At 37.0% G+C, this 18,028-nt stretch overlaps 2 protein-coding genes and 1 pseudogene across 4 annotated transcripts; 2 read left to right on the top strand and 1 right to left on the bottom strand.

Moving 5' to 3' along the window:
• The first annotated feature begins 703 nt into the window (after nt 1–703).
• LOC147494917 (bifunctional protein FolD 4, chloroplastic-like) lies at nt 704–2,781 on the top strand. 2 transcript variants are annotated; one of them, XM_086569412.1, is made up of 5 exons: nt 704–915; nt 986–1,311; nt 1,425–1,661; nt 1,764–1,931; nt 2,328–2,781. In XM_086569412.1, exons 1-5 carry the CDS (start codon nt 774–776, stop codon nt 2,496–2,498), a joined length of 1,044 nt encoding a protein of 347 aa, XP_086425538.1. In that variant the 5' UTR covers nt 704–773; the 3' UTR covers nt 2,499–2,781. The 2 variants fall into 2 exon arrangements, with proteins under 2 accessions (XP_086425538.1, XP_086425537.1); XM_086569411.1 differs by having other exon boundaries at nt 706–915; nt 968–1,311.
• A 291-nt stretch (nt 2,782–3,072) lies between these two features.
• On the top strand, nt 3,073–15,625 carry LOC147494915 (MLO-like protein 14; annotated as a pseudogene).
• LOC147494916 (uncharacterized) lies at nt 9,743–10,652 on the bottom strand. 2 transcript variants are annotated; one of them, XM_086569414.1, is made up of 2 exons: nt 10,520–10,652; nt 9,743–10,405 (listed from the first exon to the last, which is right to left on the bottom strand). In XM_086569414.1, exons 1-2 carry the CDS (start codon nt 10,631–10,633, stop codon nt 10,103–10,105), a joined length of 417 nt encoding a protein of 138 aa, XP_086425540.1. In that variant the 5' UTR covers nt 10,634–10,652; the 3' UTR covers nt 9,743–10,102. The 2 variants fall into 2 exon arrangements, with proteins under 2 accessions (XP_086425540.1, XP_086425539.1); XM_086569413.1 differs by having other exon boundaries at nt 10,511–10,645.
• Nucleotides 15,626–18,028: the final 2,403 nt, after the last annotated feature.

The following is an 18,028-nucleotide window of genomic DNA, read 5'->3' as shown; positions in this document are numbered from 1 at the left end:
AAACAGGAACTGTTCGTGTGAAGATGTCTGAGCGCACACATGCTCAGATTAGTCGTGACTAAGGCGCGCCCGCGCTCTTGCTGTGAAAAAGAATATAATTTTTTTCAGCCCTCTCACGAAACATGTCTACTGGAAGTTTTGGGATGGAAAAATAAGAGGGCGTGCACGCGTTCAGATTGGCTTTGCCAAGAGCGCACCTGCGCTAGCTCATGCCTTGACATCTCAGGTTCTGATTTTTCTACAGTAAACGTGAAATTTCGCAGACGCGCTGAAATTTCAGATTACTTTAAAAATAAAAGTTAGGTTTTGGAAAACCAAGTCTTGAATAAAAACCCAATTTTGAGAGCAATCAAAATTGAGAGAAAACTCTTACAAAGAGAAAAGCTTGTAAAGAGATATGAGTGATTTAGTAAGAGGGAGAGACTTGAGAGGGGTGATTGTAATCTTCTTTCCTATACTTATAAAATGATTAGCTCTTGTGGAAGTAGGCATCATTGGACGAACCACGGTATATCTTTGTGTTGTGGTATGTTTTACTTGCTTATGATAGTTATATCCATAGTTTAGGTTGTAGTGAAAAATTAGATTTTTTTATTGGAGTAGTAGACTATCCAAGTGCAAGCAATCTTAGTCTCCTGAGCCAACAATATGGGCCAAAAGCTAAATAACCCATAATAATAATGATAATGATAAAGTTGGGCACCTGGGACATTAGGCTAATTCGAAAGCAAAAGGAAACGCGGTTAGGTTTGAGCCCATCTTTTGTCGCTGCAATGGCATCAACGATATTTTCAGACTGTTCTTCAACAACAGCTGCTCGTCTCCTTCCGCTCCGCGTTCTTCATTTCAACCCTAATAAGCTCCACAAAAGCGTCATTCATACTCAACGTCACGTGTCATCTACACCTATTAAAGGTACATATTTTTTACTTGTTTCAGGCATTTTATCATACCCGTGTTAAATTAGTTGTGTATTTTTATACAGTTTCAATGAGTACTGAAGCTACAGCGAAGGCAATTGATGGGAAGTTAATTTCAAAGCAAATAAGAGAGGAAATTAAAAGTGAGATATCAAGAATGAAGGATGCAACTGGTGTTGTTCCTGGGTTAGCTGTCATTTTAGTTGGTGATAGGAAGGATTCTGCAACTTATGTAAGGAATAAAAAGAAGGCTTGTGAAGCTGTTGGTATTAATTCTTATGAAGCTAATTTGCCTGAAGATTGTGCCGAAGAACAAGTGCTTCAGTATATTGCTGAGTATAATAATGACCCTTCTGTTCATGGCATCCTTGTTCAGTTACCTCTACCTCGCGTAATTATCTCAACCTTATAATAATATGTTCTGTCTTTGCCAAATTACTTTCTGTTTAACAATGTTTCATTTGAAATTTAAGCTTCTTATTGTTTTAATGGATTTCATGCCAGCATATGAATGAGGAGAACATCTTGAATGCTGTTAAGATTGAGAAAGATGTGGATGGCTTTCATCCTTTAAACATTGGTCGTCTTGCCATGCGAGGTCGGGATCCGTTGTTTGTTCCATGCACCCCAAAAGGATGCATAGAGTTGCTGCATCGGTATGGGATCACTATCAAGGGAAAGAGAGCAGTTGTAATTGGTCGTAGCAACATTGTTGGAATGCCTGCTGCCCTGCTTTTGCAAGTAAAATTTCTGTTATATATGTAGCATTTTATTATTATGGCGATTCTTGTTGCTTGTTTTTTACCTTTTCATATGAACTTGACATTGTGATGTTGTTTGCAGAGAGAAGATGCTACGGTGAGTATCATACATTCGAGAACTGAAAAGCCTGAGGAAATCACAAGAAATGCAGATATTATAATAGCTGCTGTTGGGCAACCAAACATGGTGAAAGGGAGCTGGATAAAGCCTGGTGCAGTTATTATTGATGTTGGAATTAATCCAGTTGATGTAAGTTGGTTCAGTCTTTGTCCGTCTATGCTAATATGTGCCACTTTCGAATTTTTCGATTTTGTTGCTGCTAGGATTTCCTGTTGGGTTTATTTATTGATATTAAAGGGCAAATAGGAAAAGAGAAATTAAAAGAGCTTATCCCCCATGGGAATGCATGATTTCCATTTGAATTATAATATTTCTTTGCTTCAAAGTACATTATTAGGGAATAATTTAGATGCTTTAGATATCTAAATTTTGATATAAATTCAAGTTATTGTTAGCTGAGCTTAGGCAGAACTTGGAGTGGGTACCAAATGGAGTACCCTTTAGTTACAATTAGCCACACTCTTTTTGTCCTACAACATGAAGAGGTTGATGCATTTGGTTGACAAGTGGTTCTTTATGTCACAGGATCCAGAAAGTCCTCGAGGGTATAGGTTGGTTGGAGACGTCTGCTATGAAGAGGCCTGTAAGGTAGCTTCTGCTATTACTCCAGTTCCTGGTGGAGTGGGTCCAATGACCATAGCCATGCTTCTATCCAATACTCTCAGCTCTGCTAAGAGGGCATACAACTTTGTATGAGTCTTCCTTCTGTATCTGTTCAATTCTCTGAGCATAGCAATCTCCGGCTGTACAACATGGAGCAGGCACAAGGCTTAATAGGCCAGTTTCTGCTTCCATGATAAGAGTAGGTTTTGTGGTTGTGATGTGAACAAGGTAATTACAATCCACATATAGGTTTGATAGTTTATCTTGTCATAAATATTACAGTTTCAACCTGTTTTTCCAGGCAGCAGGCCACTTAATGTATTATCATTTGTTTTTAATATGCAATGAAAGAAATGGTGTCCTTTATTTTAGTTCACATTGATGTTCATTAAGGTAATGTTTGTAAGAGTATTTTTTGGCATTTGGGGTAAGACAGATAAAAGGTTTTGGTCTTTTTTCTGGGCTTTTAGCTGCATATTCTGAACCCCTGGGTCTGAATTGCTGAAATAGCTTGACATAACCCGTCTATGTCAAGGTTCAACCGTGTCATTTGGAAGAATGGACTAGAAGCCAATGTTGCGCTCCACAAATGGGAGATTAAGAAGTTGTTCCAGTTTACAAAGATATGTTTAGCTGAAACTCAATCATTTGATGGACAAAAGAAACTATGACTGAACAGAAAAATGATCTAGGCCACTGCTGCATGGTTTTGTGGATGGGAACCAGACTTATCAGTGTCTCATCTGAAGTGTAGGCAGTTATTCTATGAAAGTTGTCGGTTGAATTAAGCTGTTGATGCTGCATTAATGTGGGAGGAATGGTTTATGTGCACGTGTTGAGAAGTAGCATTGTTTGGAGGAATAACCTGTTTTTTATCTTTATGAGGGACAAGTTGATGTGACCAGTAGTTTCCTCGAGTTCATAGTCAAGATTGCACAGAAAGAATTTGATGTAAATTGAATCCATGGCAACCGAGTTCGCAAACATAGTAACCGATTTATGCTGAGAAATTCTGCAGAGTCATTATGCTCAGTATCTCTTCCATACGAGAATACGACCATACTGTGATTATTGGGTCAGGTAGCTTCTTCTCACTCAGTTGATCAACTGATGGGAATAACTGTTATCAACTGAGTGGGCTATATAATCGTGTTCTGAGACTGGCCAAAACAAAAATTTCAGAACATTGTTACCAACATTGCCTCTAGAAACAGAAATCGTGCATTCACAGAAATGTGGAGATGAAGAAGCAACAACTCATTTCCATCAACTTCACTAGTACAATATTACTTTTTGGGCTTTTAGTATTCCTCTCTTTCCTTCCCCATCTCTCTTCTTCCATTGTTCATTTCAAAACCAATTCTTCATTCTCTTTTTCCTTCATCGACGCTCCCGCCAGATTCTGTAATAACCTTCTTTCCCCCTCTCTTTTATTCCCCAGTTTTCCCGCCACACATATTTATTTTGTTGCAGCCGTTCGAGTGAATAGTTCTGGTGTCTGTGGTGCTCTCTATGTATCTGATCCTCATGACGCCTGTTCTTCGCTTCGAAACAGTTTGAGATACGAGGTTCCGGAGAAAGTATGGTTTGTTTTGATTGAGAGAGGCAATTGTGCTTTTGAAGATAAAGTTCAGAATGCTCAAGAGAGTGGATTTCGTGCTGCCATTGTTTACGATAATCGAGACAAGGAATTTGGTTTCTAGTGAGTTCTATTTATTTTTCATTTATTTATTTTGGTTTGACCATTGTGCTTATAATGCAATTATCACATCATTTCTTTTATTTGTTGATTAGTTAATTGGTATAGTAGCCTGTCCCATATATGAAGAGAGATTGTTTCCTTTCGTAGCAGTAATGTTTTACTTGATCTTCTGTTGTACAGAAGTCTATCACCATAAAAATGTTCACACAAGTGTCAAAATATTGAGTTTTATGTACATTGACATGTTGAGAGTACTGCTACAACTGCAATGGAAGAAGGGAACTTCCACTCGGTCACTTCTATATACAAAGGATTGCTTTTAACTTGAAGCTGATTTCAAGAATGTAAACAGGTTATAGCCCATTTTTATTGGGGATTCTATTATTGCGCAACATGGTAGTTGGAATTTAACCGTTTGAACTGGTGGTGGAAGATGTTGGAACCTTAATTTCATAATAAAGGAGGTGGTTTGAGTTGACTATTAAGTATTTAGTCGTTTCATCAGGCAACTTTTATGAGGTAGGAGATGTAGAGTGCAAATATCCATTAGTTCTTGTATAATACTTACTAGGAAGGACAAAAGAAAATTTCTTGATTATGTTGCTTTGTTGAAGGACAAATGATCTTTTATTCCTTGTCAATAATCTGTAAAACTTGTGCTTTTCATATGGTTCTGTGTTTGACTGAGAATTAATAAGCTGGTTCTTTCCATATATGGATGTAGTGATTGGGAGCTCTCAAAGAATATGGGTACATGCAATCTTTGTTTGAAAGCAGCAGGAGAAGCCCTTAAGAAGCTTGGTCAAGGTGAAGAAGGTGAATGCTGTATCACCCCCTCATTAGAGGAAGCAGCCTGGACTGTGTTGGTAATTTCTTTCATCTCTCTTCTAGTGATTGTACTGTCCTGGCAACATTCTTCTTCACGAGGGATCGTAGATTGCACTGGCAAGGAACATACCATCATTGTCCAAGCATAGACAGGCAGATAGTGAAAATCTTTCCTTGCTTTACATTCAATGCTACTTGCCGAGGAGGGCGTGTCATTGGAGAGACATGTGCCATTTGTCTTGAAGACTACAAGGATGGAGAAACTCAAAGGATTCTTCCTTGCCATCATGTTAGCCTCGCCCACACTGCCTAGTCTTTTAATATAGTGATCATATTGCTAGATATAAATGTTTCTCGAGCTTTCTTAGTGTGAACATAAACACCCAGATTCACCAAAAAAAGAGAAGTTGATATTAGTAGTGGCACAGGTTCAACTGTGAAACTGTGCTATACCACCTTATAGTTTTCCTTCCAAGGAGATCTCTTAGGTGAATGGTTGGTTATCGCCTGTCTTTCATCTGAGATCCACATCATATTGTTTTGGGCTAATTTCTTCATGCATTCTGGAGGGGATTAGGAGTGAAGGACAGCTTCAGTATTGTCATCCTGACTTGTAACTGACATTTGTCTCGATCACTGACCCCAGATATTGCTTGCAGAGTTTCATACGAGCTGTGTGGATTCATGGCTGACCAAGTGGGGAACTTTCTGCCCAGTGTGCAAGCATGACATGAGCACAGCTACTGCAGAACATATGCCAAATCAGTAATATTTTGATTGTTGCTTACCTGAGGATGATAAACTTTTCGATCTCCTAATTCACCTTTGATTCCCTAGGTTTACCTCACCCCAATATTTGTTTTTTATTCTACCAAGTTTACGATCAATTGTGTTTGTCAGTAAATTGTATATATTTTTGTAGCCGTCTAATGTTTTTACCATCTTGAACTGGTAGTACTGTAAAATGACTGCTGATACACGACACTTGAGTGGGTTCACCGGCACACCATCTGTTCATCCCAATCAAGGTATGCTCAAGCTCTCAAGTGAAAGATGGAATTACCACAAATATTATTGTTGTATACTTTTATCAATATGGTCTGAAAAGATACTTACACTTACCATCAGTTTGAAACAAGTTATTTTGTTATAACAGATTTGATTTATTATTGCGTACATTCTAACCTACTAGTATGTTTGGACTTTAAGGTTTAGTAATTTTTATCTGTTTAATCTGACTGATTTGGGTTTACATAGAACTTTTATCCTGATTCAACCTTTGCAAGTAAATGGGAACAACGTTTAGAATGATAGAAGTTAATATATGTTATTATACTTTTCTGTTGCTTTTCCTCTTCTAAACCATGTAGAAGAACATATGTTTTGAATAATCAAAGATTGAAACTCAGCAACTAGCTAAAGAGATGATTCTAGTGATATATATAATGACTGATATGCAGTTATAAATAGTGTGTATTCATCAAGTAAATGAAATAAATCTCATTATTAGCTATCAGAATAACAGTGTTGTCCATGTCCTAAGTATCGGTGAGATTTCTTTTTCTTTTTCCCTGTGAAAGTCATGGGAAAATTAGAGCTCAAAAACCTGAAAACCTTAGTATCTTAGACAATATTTCTAACAGATAATCTACATCAACGAGATAGAAAACTTTCCGAGGGAGCCTGAAGAGAATTCTGATTGATCAGTGGCATTATATCTGCAAGGGACATTCACTGGTTGTTGCTTGTTGTACAGGGTCAAGAACCGTTTGCGTCATAGGAAAGTATTGAGCAACTTCATCGGTTGTTGTTTGTTCTGGGTGTTGTCCATGTCTCCTACAGCTTTGGCACCATTGCTCTAGCAATGCTTAAGGTATGTTTCTCTACCTAAGCTTAGTGCTAGCTGTCCTGTAATTTTGGACCTTCCGCTTTGTCGCGACAATTAACTATCATGCAGCTGTATGGCTGGAGATCCTGGGAAAGCCAAGCCAGAACAATGGTTATTCAGGGATTACAAGGTGACGTTTTTCAGTTTTTTAGTTATATGTACTGTTTGACCTGTACTGCTTTTTCACTTATTTGGGAGGAAACACTTTATCATAGCTTACTCTGATGTTTCTTCTTAGATTTTTCTTGTTGCATTTGGTAAATAATGCTTACGGAGGGTATTAGATAAAGGGGTGGGATAGAGGCACAGTCACTGTAGCCACATTCTAGGCACAGTGACTCCAATCCACCGATCTGTTTCAATCCTACGGTATATGGGGGTAGTCTCAATTAGCCAAAAAAACAAAAGATCGATCTATTTCTCTTTTCTCTCTTAAACCTTCTTCTCCAAAATTAAACCTCACGGAGCACATGCTTCCACAGAGGGTGTTACCAAATATTTGAAGCCTGATGTCGCTGGCTTTCTGATGCAGAAGGTAAGCTTTTTGTTTGTTTTTTTAGCTGTTATTCATTTCCATTTAGTGGTTGAGCTAGATTTAGTGTATGCCACAAAAATCTGTTTTTACTCTGGATAAACGGAGACTAGTTTTGAAGAGAGAGAATCTTGAAGGGGATTTGGGGGAAGAAGGATTTAAGTTTTGAAACAATCTGGAGGTTTTGGTGTAGCATGGAAGTTTGGGACTGTTTTGAACTTGTGCTGGAGTTGGTACTTGTGGGGCTGTTGTTTGGCATCGTAAATTTGGGCTGGAAATATCTCGAGAAGATTGAAATCTTGGGGTTGATGGATTGCTACCACCAGAAAGAAACCCAAACTTGAGTCTACTACTACTTCTAGGAGTACTAGGTGTACTTGGATTTGGGCTTTGTTTATCTGAAAATGAAGTTTGATGATCTGAAGATGAATCTCTTGGAATAGATGTGCAGAAAGCTCTTCTCCACCCAGTTCCACCCATATCACTCTGTATAGAAGATGATAGACACAAGAATTAAAATGAAAGAAAAGGGAGTTTGTTATTTGTGTATTCCTAGCTAGCTAAACAAGACAAAATGATAAGATGGGATGATGTTATTCTATATACAGCAATAGAACTCATCTCTTTTTCTTGACTTTGCAGTACTCTCTGCAGCATTTTTCTGGAAACATCTTCAAAATTACTCTTTGGTAAGTGATCACTGTTATAAATTATTTTTTACTTGTCAATAAGCGATTTTCTTTGCTTTGAATGTTGCCTGATATCGATCGTGGTTGCAGACAAAGAAAGTCTTTCCGTCAGGGTTTTATGCTGTAATAAGGTACGCCTATATTCTTTTGTAATGTTTTTTGTTCACCAAAATTGCTCGAGTTAAAACATCTGCTCATCTATATGAACTCACTTTCCAATGAATGGCAGTGCTGCAATATTATGTTTCTATACCTATGTTGTGGCATCTGGAGGAAACCCACCACCAAAAAAGTTGAAGCTGGCTGCTAATCCGTCCTCATAACTCAACATTCAAGTTTATGTTGTACTTTGGAAGAAGGAAAAAAGACAAAAGAAAAAAGGAAAAACTGAGAGTTGGAACAACCAGGGTTACTTCCTTTCTGTTCTATACGACTAGTCATGTGAAGAGTTTGTGTCGGTATTTATACAGTGAGTTCGTTCTTTTTAAGTTTTCTGCTGAGCGAAAAATGAAGTTTTGTCATCATATACCGCGAGAATAAATATTTGCAATAGATTCGCTAAATACCCGCTTGTTGTATGTTGGTTATTGTGAATCAGTAGCGTCCACATTTAATCAGAGCATTATCTGCATCTCTGTTCAGTTGAGCAGTATCAAGTTTCACTTTTACGATACAATTATTGTGTTCTTGGCACTTTGAGCTATCGTATTTAACACCGCTGTATCTGCGTCAGCTCTATAGTTGTTGATCTCATTGTTGTCAGGAAAATTGGATGTTTCATTTGGATTGCATGTGGTGTCAGGAAAATTGGATTTCGATCATGATTGTTTGTGAGGGTGATCTTGAGTTTTAAACATAATGGAAATCATCATACAAAAGATTACTTCTATTCAGAATTGTTATTTGTTAACCTTACCAGAAAAACCTGTTCATTTCTAAAGTTTTCAGTTTCTATTGGTATGTTAGTTTTTATGGTCTCAAGATCAACCTCGCCAAACATTACTTCCATGTTGTTTAGAAAACCCTCTAACTAGATATCTTTTAAGTGTTTTAAGCCCTGGTCAATCGCTATACTGAACATATCAGCTACATACCATTTTTTTTATGCTACGTACCAATTTATACCCAACTTATTGAATGTGGAGAAATACATAAAAAATGAAGCTCGGACTCTGTAAAAAGAGATGAGAGAAGAATTCGCGTAGGAAACAGGTGGGAGGTTTCGATATTAAAGTTTGTAAGGACAGAGATCTAACTGACTAATGGACCGATACAACCAACGAGGGGATCAGAACTTCAGAAGTATTGATAGTCCAAAACAAAGGGAAAGCCTGTCGATGACATTAGCATTATGCTCCAGACAAGATAGCACCAACTGGAATACTAGTCAATTAGAAATGCAAAATTTCATGGCATAGTGGTGACAGGCACAAATTTTAAATATTTCTTTTTGCCTACACAAGTTTCCCACACAGAACACAGAATACCGGCCAATCAATATTGCTACAGGAAATAAGCACCAGAAGTGTATAAATTATCAACACAAAAACAGCTGCGATTATCCTGTACAGAGTGACAAGCAAATGTTTATGCATGTTGTGATGTGTGGCTTGTGCAGGTCAGAGAGAGAGAGAGAGAAGCATCAAATGTGAATAAAAAAATAAAAATAAAAAGTAAATCATGAAACTACAATTGGTTGCACATACACAAGATTCATCAAGTATGTCCAACCCTCAAAGAGTTTTCTAAATAGATCCGACCATGTAGATTTTACACGGACTTTAGTACACAAACTTTGCTGTTGATTCCTACCTGACACTAATAGATCAAACTAAGGAAGAAGTTCACTTGTGGTCTTGTGGATGTACAGTCAGCCTTCAGAATTTGTTGAGTGATCGTTCTTTTGCTTGGACGGTGCATGAATATCAGTGGCATTCATGGCCTCATTTGATGGCCCTTCATTTGAAGGAGAAGTCTCATCTTTCCTTGGAATCTCCGAGTCTGACCGGACATGATTTTCTTCCCACATCTTGCTAAGTTCAGCAATCAGTTGAGTGGTCACGTGTTGGGATCCAGTGGCAACAGAGCTCTGCTTATCTTCAACACCTTTGTCCTTAATTTCAGCTGCCACAGAATGTATTCAGCATCTACATGGCTGCCGTTGAGGTCAACAGGTTGGCCATTCAATGTCCCATCTGTTCTCTGTTCTAGCCCTGCAACCTGGGGTGGAGCCTCAGAGACTGTAGCAATGGTCCCATTGTCCGGAAAAATCTCAATGGATGTCCCAGGCGTGAGTTCTAGCTTCAAATCTTTAGTTTCATCTCCATTGGCTGCTCCTTTTAAACATGATATTCCGCTACCCTGCAACAATTCAGCTTGGTTGAGGTTATCATGTCCTCCTTTGAGGGGTGTATGCGTCTTGTCTTTTGGCAATGCATCTAATGACTGAGAAGGAAGTTGAATCACCTGACTGACCTCATTTGCCTGTTCTCCAGGGTGTATGTGAGGAGAGCGTACAATTCTACTCACTGCTTGCCGCAAAGCCTGAGGAATTTGGTTCATGTCAAATGGAGCCCCCTTTGACGACATAGTGGGACTAGACTGAACTGGAGAGGAAGATAATTCTGCAACTTTAGATACCTGGTCTACAGATGCCACTGCCTTCAATGGAAGAGACTCAGGAACCTTCACTACTTGTTCAGTCTTTTGATCATATTGTCTTGTTTAGCTAGCTAGCTAGGAATACAACAAATAACAAACTCCCTTTTCTTTCATTTTAATTCTTGTGTCTATCATCTTCTATACAGAGTGATATGGGTGGAACTGGGTGGAGAAGAGCTTTCTGCACATCTATTCCAAGAGATTCATCTTCAGATCATCAAACTTCATTTTCAGATAAACAAAGCCCAAATTCAAGTACACCTAGTACTCCTAGAAGTAGTAGTAGACTCAAGTTTGGGTTTCTTTCTGGTGGTAGCAATCCATCAACCCCAAGATTTCAATCTTCTCAAGATATTTCCAGCCCAAATTTACAATGTCGAACAACAGCCCCACAGGTACCAACTCCAGCACAAGTTCAAAACAGTCCCAAACTTCCATGCTACACCAAAACCTCCAGATTGTTTCAAAACTTAAATCCTTCTTCCCCCAAATCCCCTTCAAGATTCTCTGTCTTCAAAACTAGTCTCCGTTTATCCAGAGTAAAAACAGAGTTTTGTGGCATACACTAAATCTAGCTCAACCACTAAATGGAAAACAAACAGCTAAAAAAACAAACAAAAAGTTTACCTTCAAATATTTGGTAACACCCTCTGTGGAAGCATGTGCTCTGTGAGGTTTAATTTTGGAGAAGAAGGTTTAAGAGAGAAAAGAGAAATAGGATTGAAACAGATCGGTGGATTGGAGTCACTGTGCCCAGAATGTGGCTACAGTAACTGTGCCTTAGATAAATTTCAATGTTTTTCTTCTCCTGTCCTGTGATATATTTTCTCTTATTTTACTTGTAAACTGGTTTGGCTATTGCTTGCTACTCTGAAACACTTGTGACATTATTTTTAAATCACCTTTTTAGGCTCCTCTGGAGTTGGTATGAAGAATCTTACTTTCGTATTTGATCATACATCACATCCATGGAGCCGGAGCAAAGTACTTGTTTGGATGGTAAGACCGCATATTCAAATACCTAATCCTTGACTGGTTTGTGTTTTAGGTGATGATTTGTTTCATTACCTTAAAAATTTGAACTGTATACATTATCATGAGTAGGTAGTTGTATTAGCTTGTTATGGAGTCCAAATGTAACTGTTAAGCTGTTGCTCATCTCTGGATTCCATTAATAAGTGAAAATACTGTATGGCTTATTGCACATCAATGAAAAAGATAATCAAAGTGTGCAAGTCGAAGACTGTATTAACACATGCATGGATTCGCCTATTATCTTCTTAGAGTAACGGTGTTTAGTTTCCTGGTAACTTTACGTGATGTATTTTAATCTTATACATAAAGTTAAATTGTTGTTTGTTGTTGAGTAAAAAGAGAGAAATAAGATGAAGAGGATGGAGGGAAAGACAAAAGAGAAGACAGATTTAATTGGGTTTGGCCTTCTCTTTCTCATATGTATATAGGAAATAACTTTATCAGAAAGGGGAAAAGAAAACTCTTAACAATGTCTTTTTTTAATGTTTTTGACATCTATTTATATGACTTGGTAGCTAATCCCAGATTAGAATTCAAACCAGTCCAATGTGCAGCTTTGTTTTGGAGCTCCATAAATAGAGCTGATTACATGGCACTTCGTTTGGGTTCCTTACTGTAACTGTCTATTCCCTTCTTCCATCTACTCTATTAGTATTCGGCCATTTCGGCGGCTATATCTTTTAAACTGAGAAAGATTAACATGTGAGATCAGTAACTCTTTGATGCTTGCGGGTTCGAGCCCCAGACCTCTAGTATCATCACCCAAAAGTTTTACCGACTTTGCTAGTTGGCACTTACTGTGACTCAAACAATTACTTCCTCATAAAGACTGTAACTTAGTATAGTAGTATAATTATATATACATAGACTCACAAATCCTGTCAATTACTTCATTTTATGTTCTAGATTAATTCATTTCACAAATGTTCTTATGTTCACTATAAACATGTAGAATCATGAACTTCATCTGTCATATGATTTCCATGGTTATATGCTCCTCCGTAGCTTGGAGGACGAGTTTCGTGATATTGTAGGCATCAGGTACTCTTCATAATGACAAGGTTTCAGCTTATAAATTTGCATGCTGATGTTTCAGATGACTTTTATACTCCTTAGTTTCTAATTGATAAAATTTGTACACATAATTAGTCGGCTAACTCAAACAAATGAGGTGATAACTATTTTTTCTACTGCAGTGTGCCTCTCTGGGTTTATGCCATATTGTGTATTTTTCTGGACTTCCAAGGTAATATTTAAAGCCTGTCATTCTTCACAAGAATTTAGGAAAGAGCTATTGGTAGCTCATAAACCACTACGGCACCACATAATAGGGTCTCATTTTCCATCGTCAAAGGTTTAAACTGTATGGTGGTTGAACTTTGTTGATGTATTCTCCTTTTGGTTGCGTACTTCAGCATTGTGGTTTTTTTATGGGGTGCCGGAGACCACTTTAAACATGTTATATTCTGTACTTTTCCTATTGCTTCTTCTACTGCGATTTTTTCTCAGATATAGAAATATGAAATCCTTTCATTATCCTATTCTATTCTTTCTTTGAACTAGAATTGATAACTAAAGCAGCATAGTGTGAAAATTTCCTCAGGAACCAATATGTGCTTTTGGCTTTCTTTCACTCCAGCCATTGTACATTGTAAGTATCTAACATTGTGTTGGATTTTCCTTTTTCTATATTTCCATGTTATATTCCACTAACTAGTTTCCTTTATTTTCCCATTTTTTTATATATAAGTTGATCCTGCTAATAGTAGGCACAAAACTACATCGCATAGTGATAAAATTGGCTCTTCAAGTCATGGATGCAAATCCACATGCGGAAAATCAGTTTAACCTTAGAGATGATCTCTTCTGGTTTGGAAAACCCAAATTTCTGTTGTATTTGATACAACTAATTTCATTCCAAGTCAGTTGAAAAAGAAAAATTATTTAACATGTGATAATTATATCGGCTATGTACATGATTAACTTTTCATAGATTTTTCATTTGCAGAATGCTTTTGAGATGGCAACCTTCATCTGGTCATATGTAAGAATTTTTCTCCAACTCTACTGTGCTACACAATAGGACAACGCCTAGAATTTTGGATAAATATGTAGTAAACAAATAATAAGGGAATGCTCTGGTACCAATGCAGTTGACGACAAGTAAATTTAACAAACACTACTGCTGGGAGTGGAGCGGCCGGCAGAAATATATTTATCAATTGGCAACGCTTTAAACTCCCGATATTGGAGTATTAATCTCAACATACTCCCCCATGTGTGGCGTGACTCGAGCGTAACTCATGAACTTTGACTTTAGTGGGTGATATGGAGGACACATGGGACCTTTGGTCCAAATATTTGAATAGTCTGTTCTAATACCATCGTGAACTCTGGGGCATCCAACTCAAAGCCAATTGACAGTGAGTGGAGCGGCCCCAGAAACATATTTGGGTAATTACTATAGATGACTGAGCCTTGCAAGGTGAAATCGTTCTCTGAGATTGATCATCTAGCATTAATTTCTTTTGTTTTCCTTGAATTTTTTTTAGTCTTTTAGTTTTTTCTTAGTGTGATAGAATTTCTCTACCATGTGGTTATTCTCTCTTGACAGATTTTCCTGATGGAAAATTCAATTTCCACAAACTACTTTTACATCATTTTCTTAAGTTAGAACAACCTGTCGCAGTGAAGAATAAGAAATTGATCAGCCAAGTAGGCCGTCACAATCTCTAACTAGGTTGTTCATTATGTTGCTTTGAAACAATCTACAATACACTAACCACATTTCTTCATCCAGTGGGAAATAAGAGGACCTTCCTGTTTCATGGAGCATTTATTGTGATCCGCTTAGCGTCTGGGTATGTCTATTCTCTGTAGTGTGTACATCAGCACACCACCACTTTCAAGTACTTTTCTGGGTTAAGCATAAGTGCTACATGTAGGATGTGTTGTATGCAGATAAAAAAACTTTATCATGGGAATAGAATAATATTTGAATCTGTAAAGAAAGATTTCTGGGGCATGTGGTGTACAGAAGGATTTGATCAGCACACCACCATCTCTGCATTAATATATAACTCTTTGTTTTCCTTGAATTTTTTTAGTCTTTTAGAGAGAATAAAGAAAGAATGAAAGGTTTCAATATAGTTATTCTCCCTCTTGACAGATTTCAATTTTCTCAAACTACTTTTTACGTGATTTCTCTAAATGAACACGGCCCGGTGTTTTATATAGAGGTATGATCGAATCATAGATGGAGAAGACACCTCTCTAACTAGGTTTCACAAAACCAAAATTGATAATCCACTACCCACTAGTCAAACAGCCCAAGCCCACGGACCTTCCTGTTTCATGGAGAACCGTGTGTGGCTTTGGGTTGATCCTCCCTCCTAACAAAAGCCTTTGATGCATTCCCTTATAGAGGTTCACCTCAAATACCTCATGTTGGTGGTTTCAATGTGGGACTTTGTATTTGAAATATTTCCAACAGGATGCATGTATGTTTGGTTAATTTGGTTTCACTTAATTGTTTTGCAGCGTTGTTTTCTAGTTCTGGTGCTTCATCACATTTCTGCTCTATGTTATCGTTACACAGGTATCCATGAAATCATTGGAGTTAAGATATATAAGTAGTAGGTTCCTTTTATAAAATCAACAGCTTTATTGGTGCAGATGGGATCAAAGTTCAAGAAATCTGTGGTTGCAGAAAGTGTGAGAGAATCGCTTCATGGATGGGTAAGAGAGCGGGGAAGACAAGACATGGTCGTTCCTATTATTACCTTGATAACGCAACTTCAGTTACTTCTTTGGATTGTTCACCAATCAGTTCATGGAGATTTGAAGATGGCTCTATTTCACATCAACCAGTTTCTATCTCAGTGAATGACAGTGGTGAGCAAGAATCAAGAGACGAGAATTCATATGGTCCACATACTTCTGCTCCTCTCTATGACAGTTACAGTGATGATGATGAAAGTGAAAAAGATTAAGTTTGCCCCTTTCCAGGAATCCTAGTTTTGTTTGACACGCCAGTCTGTATACAAAAATAGTTATTCCAAGTGAAACAAGACATTCTAACAAGTATCTGATTGTGTATATTTGTTCTATAGTTTGAATCATTTTATTGAGGAAGTGTGTCAAACTGTCAAAGAACCTAAGCAGTTAAAATCGGTTTTTAAAAGTAACCGGTCGAAGAGCGATATGCAATTAATCAGTGAATTGGTGATTAATCATCGGTTTAATTGGTTATATATTAATATATATAATATATAATTATATCTTTGAAAAAAAAAAAAAAAAAAAACAAGACCACAATATAAGCATACTAGCTTGTAGGCCCGTGCATATGCAGTGACTCTTTTGAAAATATTTAGATTTTTTTTAGAAAATTGGGACTACTGTTTTAGTCGCTAACCCATTTTAATTTTATAACAAATTGTGTAATTAAGTTTTAAAAACCCGTTTTTTTTCAATTGGAAGAGAGATCATGTTTTAATAGGAGAATAATTCCTGTTTTAATTAGATATGCTAGATTTTCATTTTTCAATAGGGGAGAAATTCCCATTTTAATAGGAAAATGATTTCCGCTTTAATTAGAAGTGCTAGAATTTGTTTTAATAGGAGAGGAATTCTCGTTGTAAAAAATGATTCTCGTTTTTCAAATAGGAGATAACGTGGAATTTTAATAGAGCTCGAAAAATACCCATTGTGAGAGCTTTAATATTAAGACTAGCTTGTATGCACATGCATACACACCGACTCTTTTGAAAATATTTAGATTTTTTTTAGAAAATTGGGACCACCGTTTTAGTCGCTAACTCGTTTTAATTTTCTAACAAATTGTTTTAAATTAAGTTTTAATTAAGTTTTAAAAACCCGTTTTTTCAATTGGGAGATAGATCATGTTTAATAGGAGAATAATTTCCATTTTAATTAGATATACTAGATTTTTCCTTTTCAATAGAGGAAGAATTCCCATTTTAATAGGATAATGATTCCCGCTTTAATTAGAAGTGCTAGAATTTGTTTTAATAGAAAAAAGAATTCCCGTTATAATAGGAGAGGAATTCCAGTTGTAAAAAAAGATTTTTGTTTTTCAAATAGAAGAGATATTTCCGTTTTAATAGGAGATGATGTGGAATTTTAATATAGCTCGAAAAATACTCCTTGTAGAAGATTTAATATTAAGATATAGATATAGATATAGCACAAATTATGGCAAATATGTAATTAAGAAACAACAAACGGTGAAAACAAAAAATAAAGGGTGTGAAAACAAATATCTAAAATGGAAGAAAGAAATAAGTCGTTGAAAGTAAAAGCTGGGGAAATTTTATCTAAAAGGCACGTGTGAACCCATTTCCACTTTGTTTTTTGATAAAATAAACCACCTTTTACTGATTTTGGTCTCTGGATTGTTTGTGAAAAAAAAGAGCTAACTCCGTGTTTCCATCGTCCATGTCTAAAAGAGAAAGATTAGTTATTTCTAGGACTTTGTTTTTTGATAAAATTTTACCTCGTCTCCTTGTTTGTCTTTGGAGCGCCCACTCTTCTAGGATCAATGCAGCGACTCTTCATCAATTACTCGTCTTTTTACCTCGCACACAACTCTTCATCAGCAAAGCGTATATCTCATCAGGTTTACCTTTCATCAACTAGTCTTTCACCCAAATCAGCCTCTTGATTCGGTCATATCCTCAAAGTTTTATGCTTTCTTCCATAACTTGTTGGTTCTGATAATATCGGCCATGTTTTCTTCTCGTTTACCCGAGAAAATCGGTGTTCTCGGTCGATATGAACTCAAAAATCGGGAAAAAACTTATCGCTCTAACCCCGATACGCGATTAATCAGCGATTTAATCCGATATTAACTGTTTAGCAAAGAACAACCCGGAGAAATTTAACCAGTATATGAACTATGAAGGTCCCAAAACAAGTATGGGCCGAACTGGTTGTAGCCATCGTAGGCTAGAACTATGAATTTCCAACGTCAGGGTAAAGTGGTAAACTAAGTTTGAGTCTATATCTTATATGGGCCTAAATTAGTCCAAATCCGAGTTACTTAAGTAATAGCCATCTTTTCCCTCAAGTAAACTGTAAACCAACCGAGGGGGCCTCTTTATTAACATAAAACTGGGGTAAAACCCCAAATTCCGGTCTTTATTAGCCTAAACCCTATTGATTTTAATTACAGCTAAAGCTCACCATGAAATAAAAGTTCCGGTTTTGCTTAGTTGCGAGAAAAAACTAATTATTTTTTTTTTTGCTCTCTCTCTCTCTCTCTCT

Source organism: Coptis chinensis, chromosome 6 (assembly GCF_015680905.1).
Source record: "Coptis chinensis isolate HL-2020 chromosome 6, ASM1568090v1, whole genome shotgun sequence".
NCBI classification, from domain to species: Eukaryota; Viridiplantae; Streptophyta; class Magnoliopsida; order Ranunculales; family Ranunculaceae; genus Coptis; species Coptis chinensis.
This window is presented reverse-complemented; position numbering and strand designations above follow the sequence as displayed.

Bases quoted from the DNA above. Each gene is read 5' to 3' on its own strand.
- LOC147494917 (XM_086569411.1), top strand. From the start codon at position 774: ATGGCATCAACGATATTTTCAGACTGTTCTTCAACAACAGCTGCTCGT. The intron at 916-967 runs GTACATATTTTT...GTGTTAAATTAG, and splicing joins GTCATCTACACCTATTAAAG to TTGTGTATTTTTATACAGTT. The intron at 1,312-1,424 runs GTAATTATCTCA...ATTTCATGCCAG, and splicing joins TTCAGTTACCTCTACCTCGC to CATATGAATGAGGAGAACAT.
- LOC147494916 (XM_086569413.1), bottom strand. From the start codon at position 10,633: ATGTCGTCAAAGGGGGCTCCATTTGACATGAACCAAATTCCTCAGGCT. The intron at 10,406-10,510 runs GTGATTCAACTT...GAATTGTTGCAG, and splicing joins AGGCAAATGAGGTCAGTCAG to GGTAGCGGAATATCATGTTT.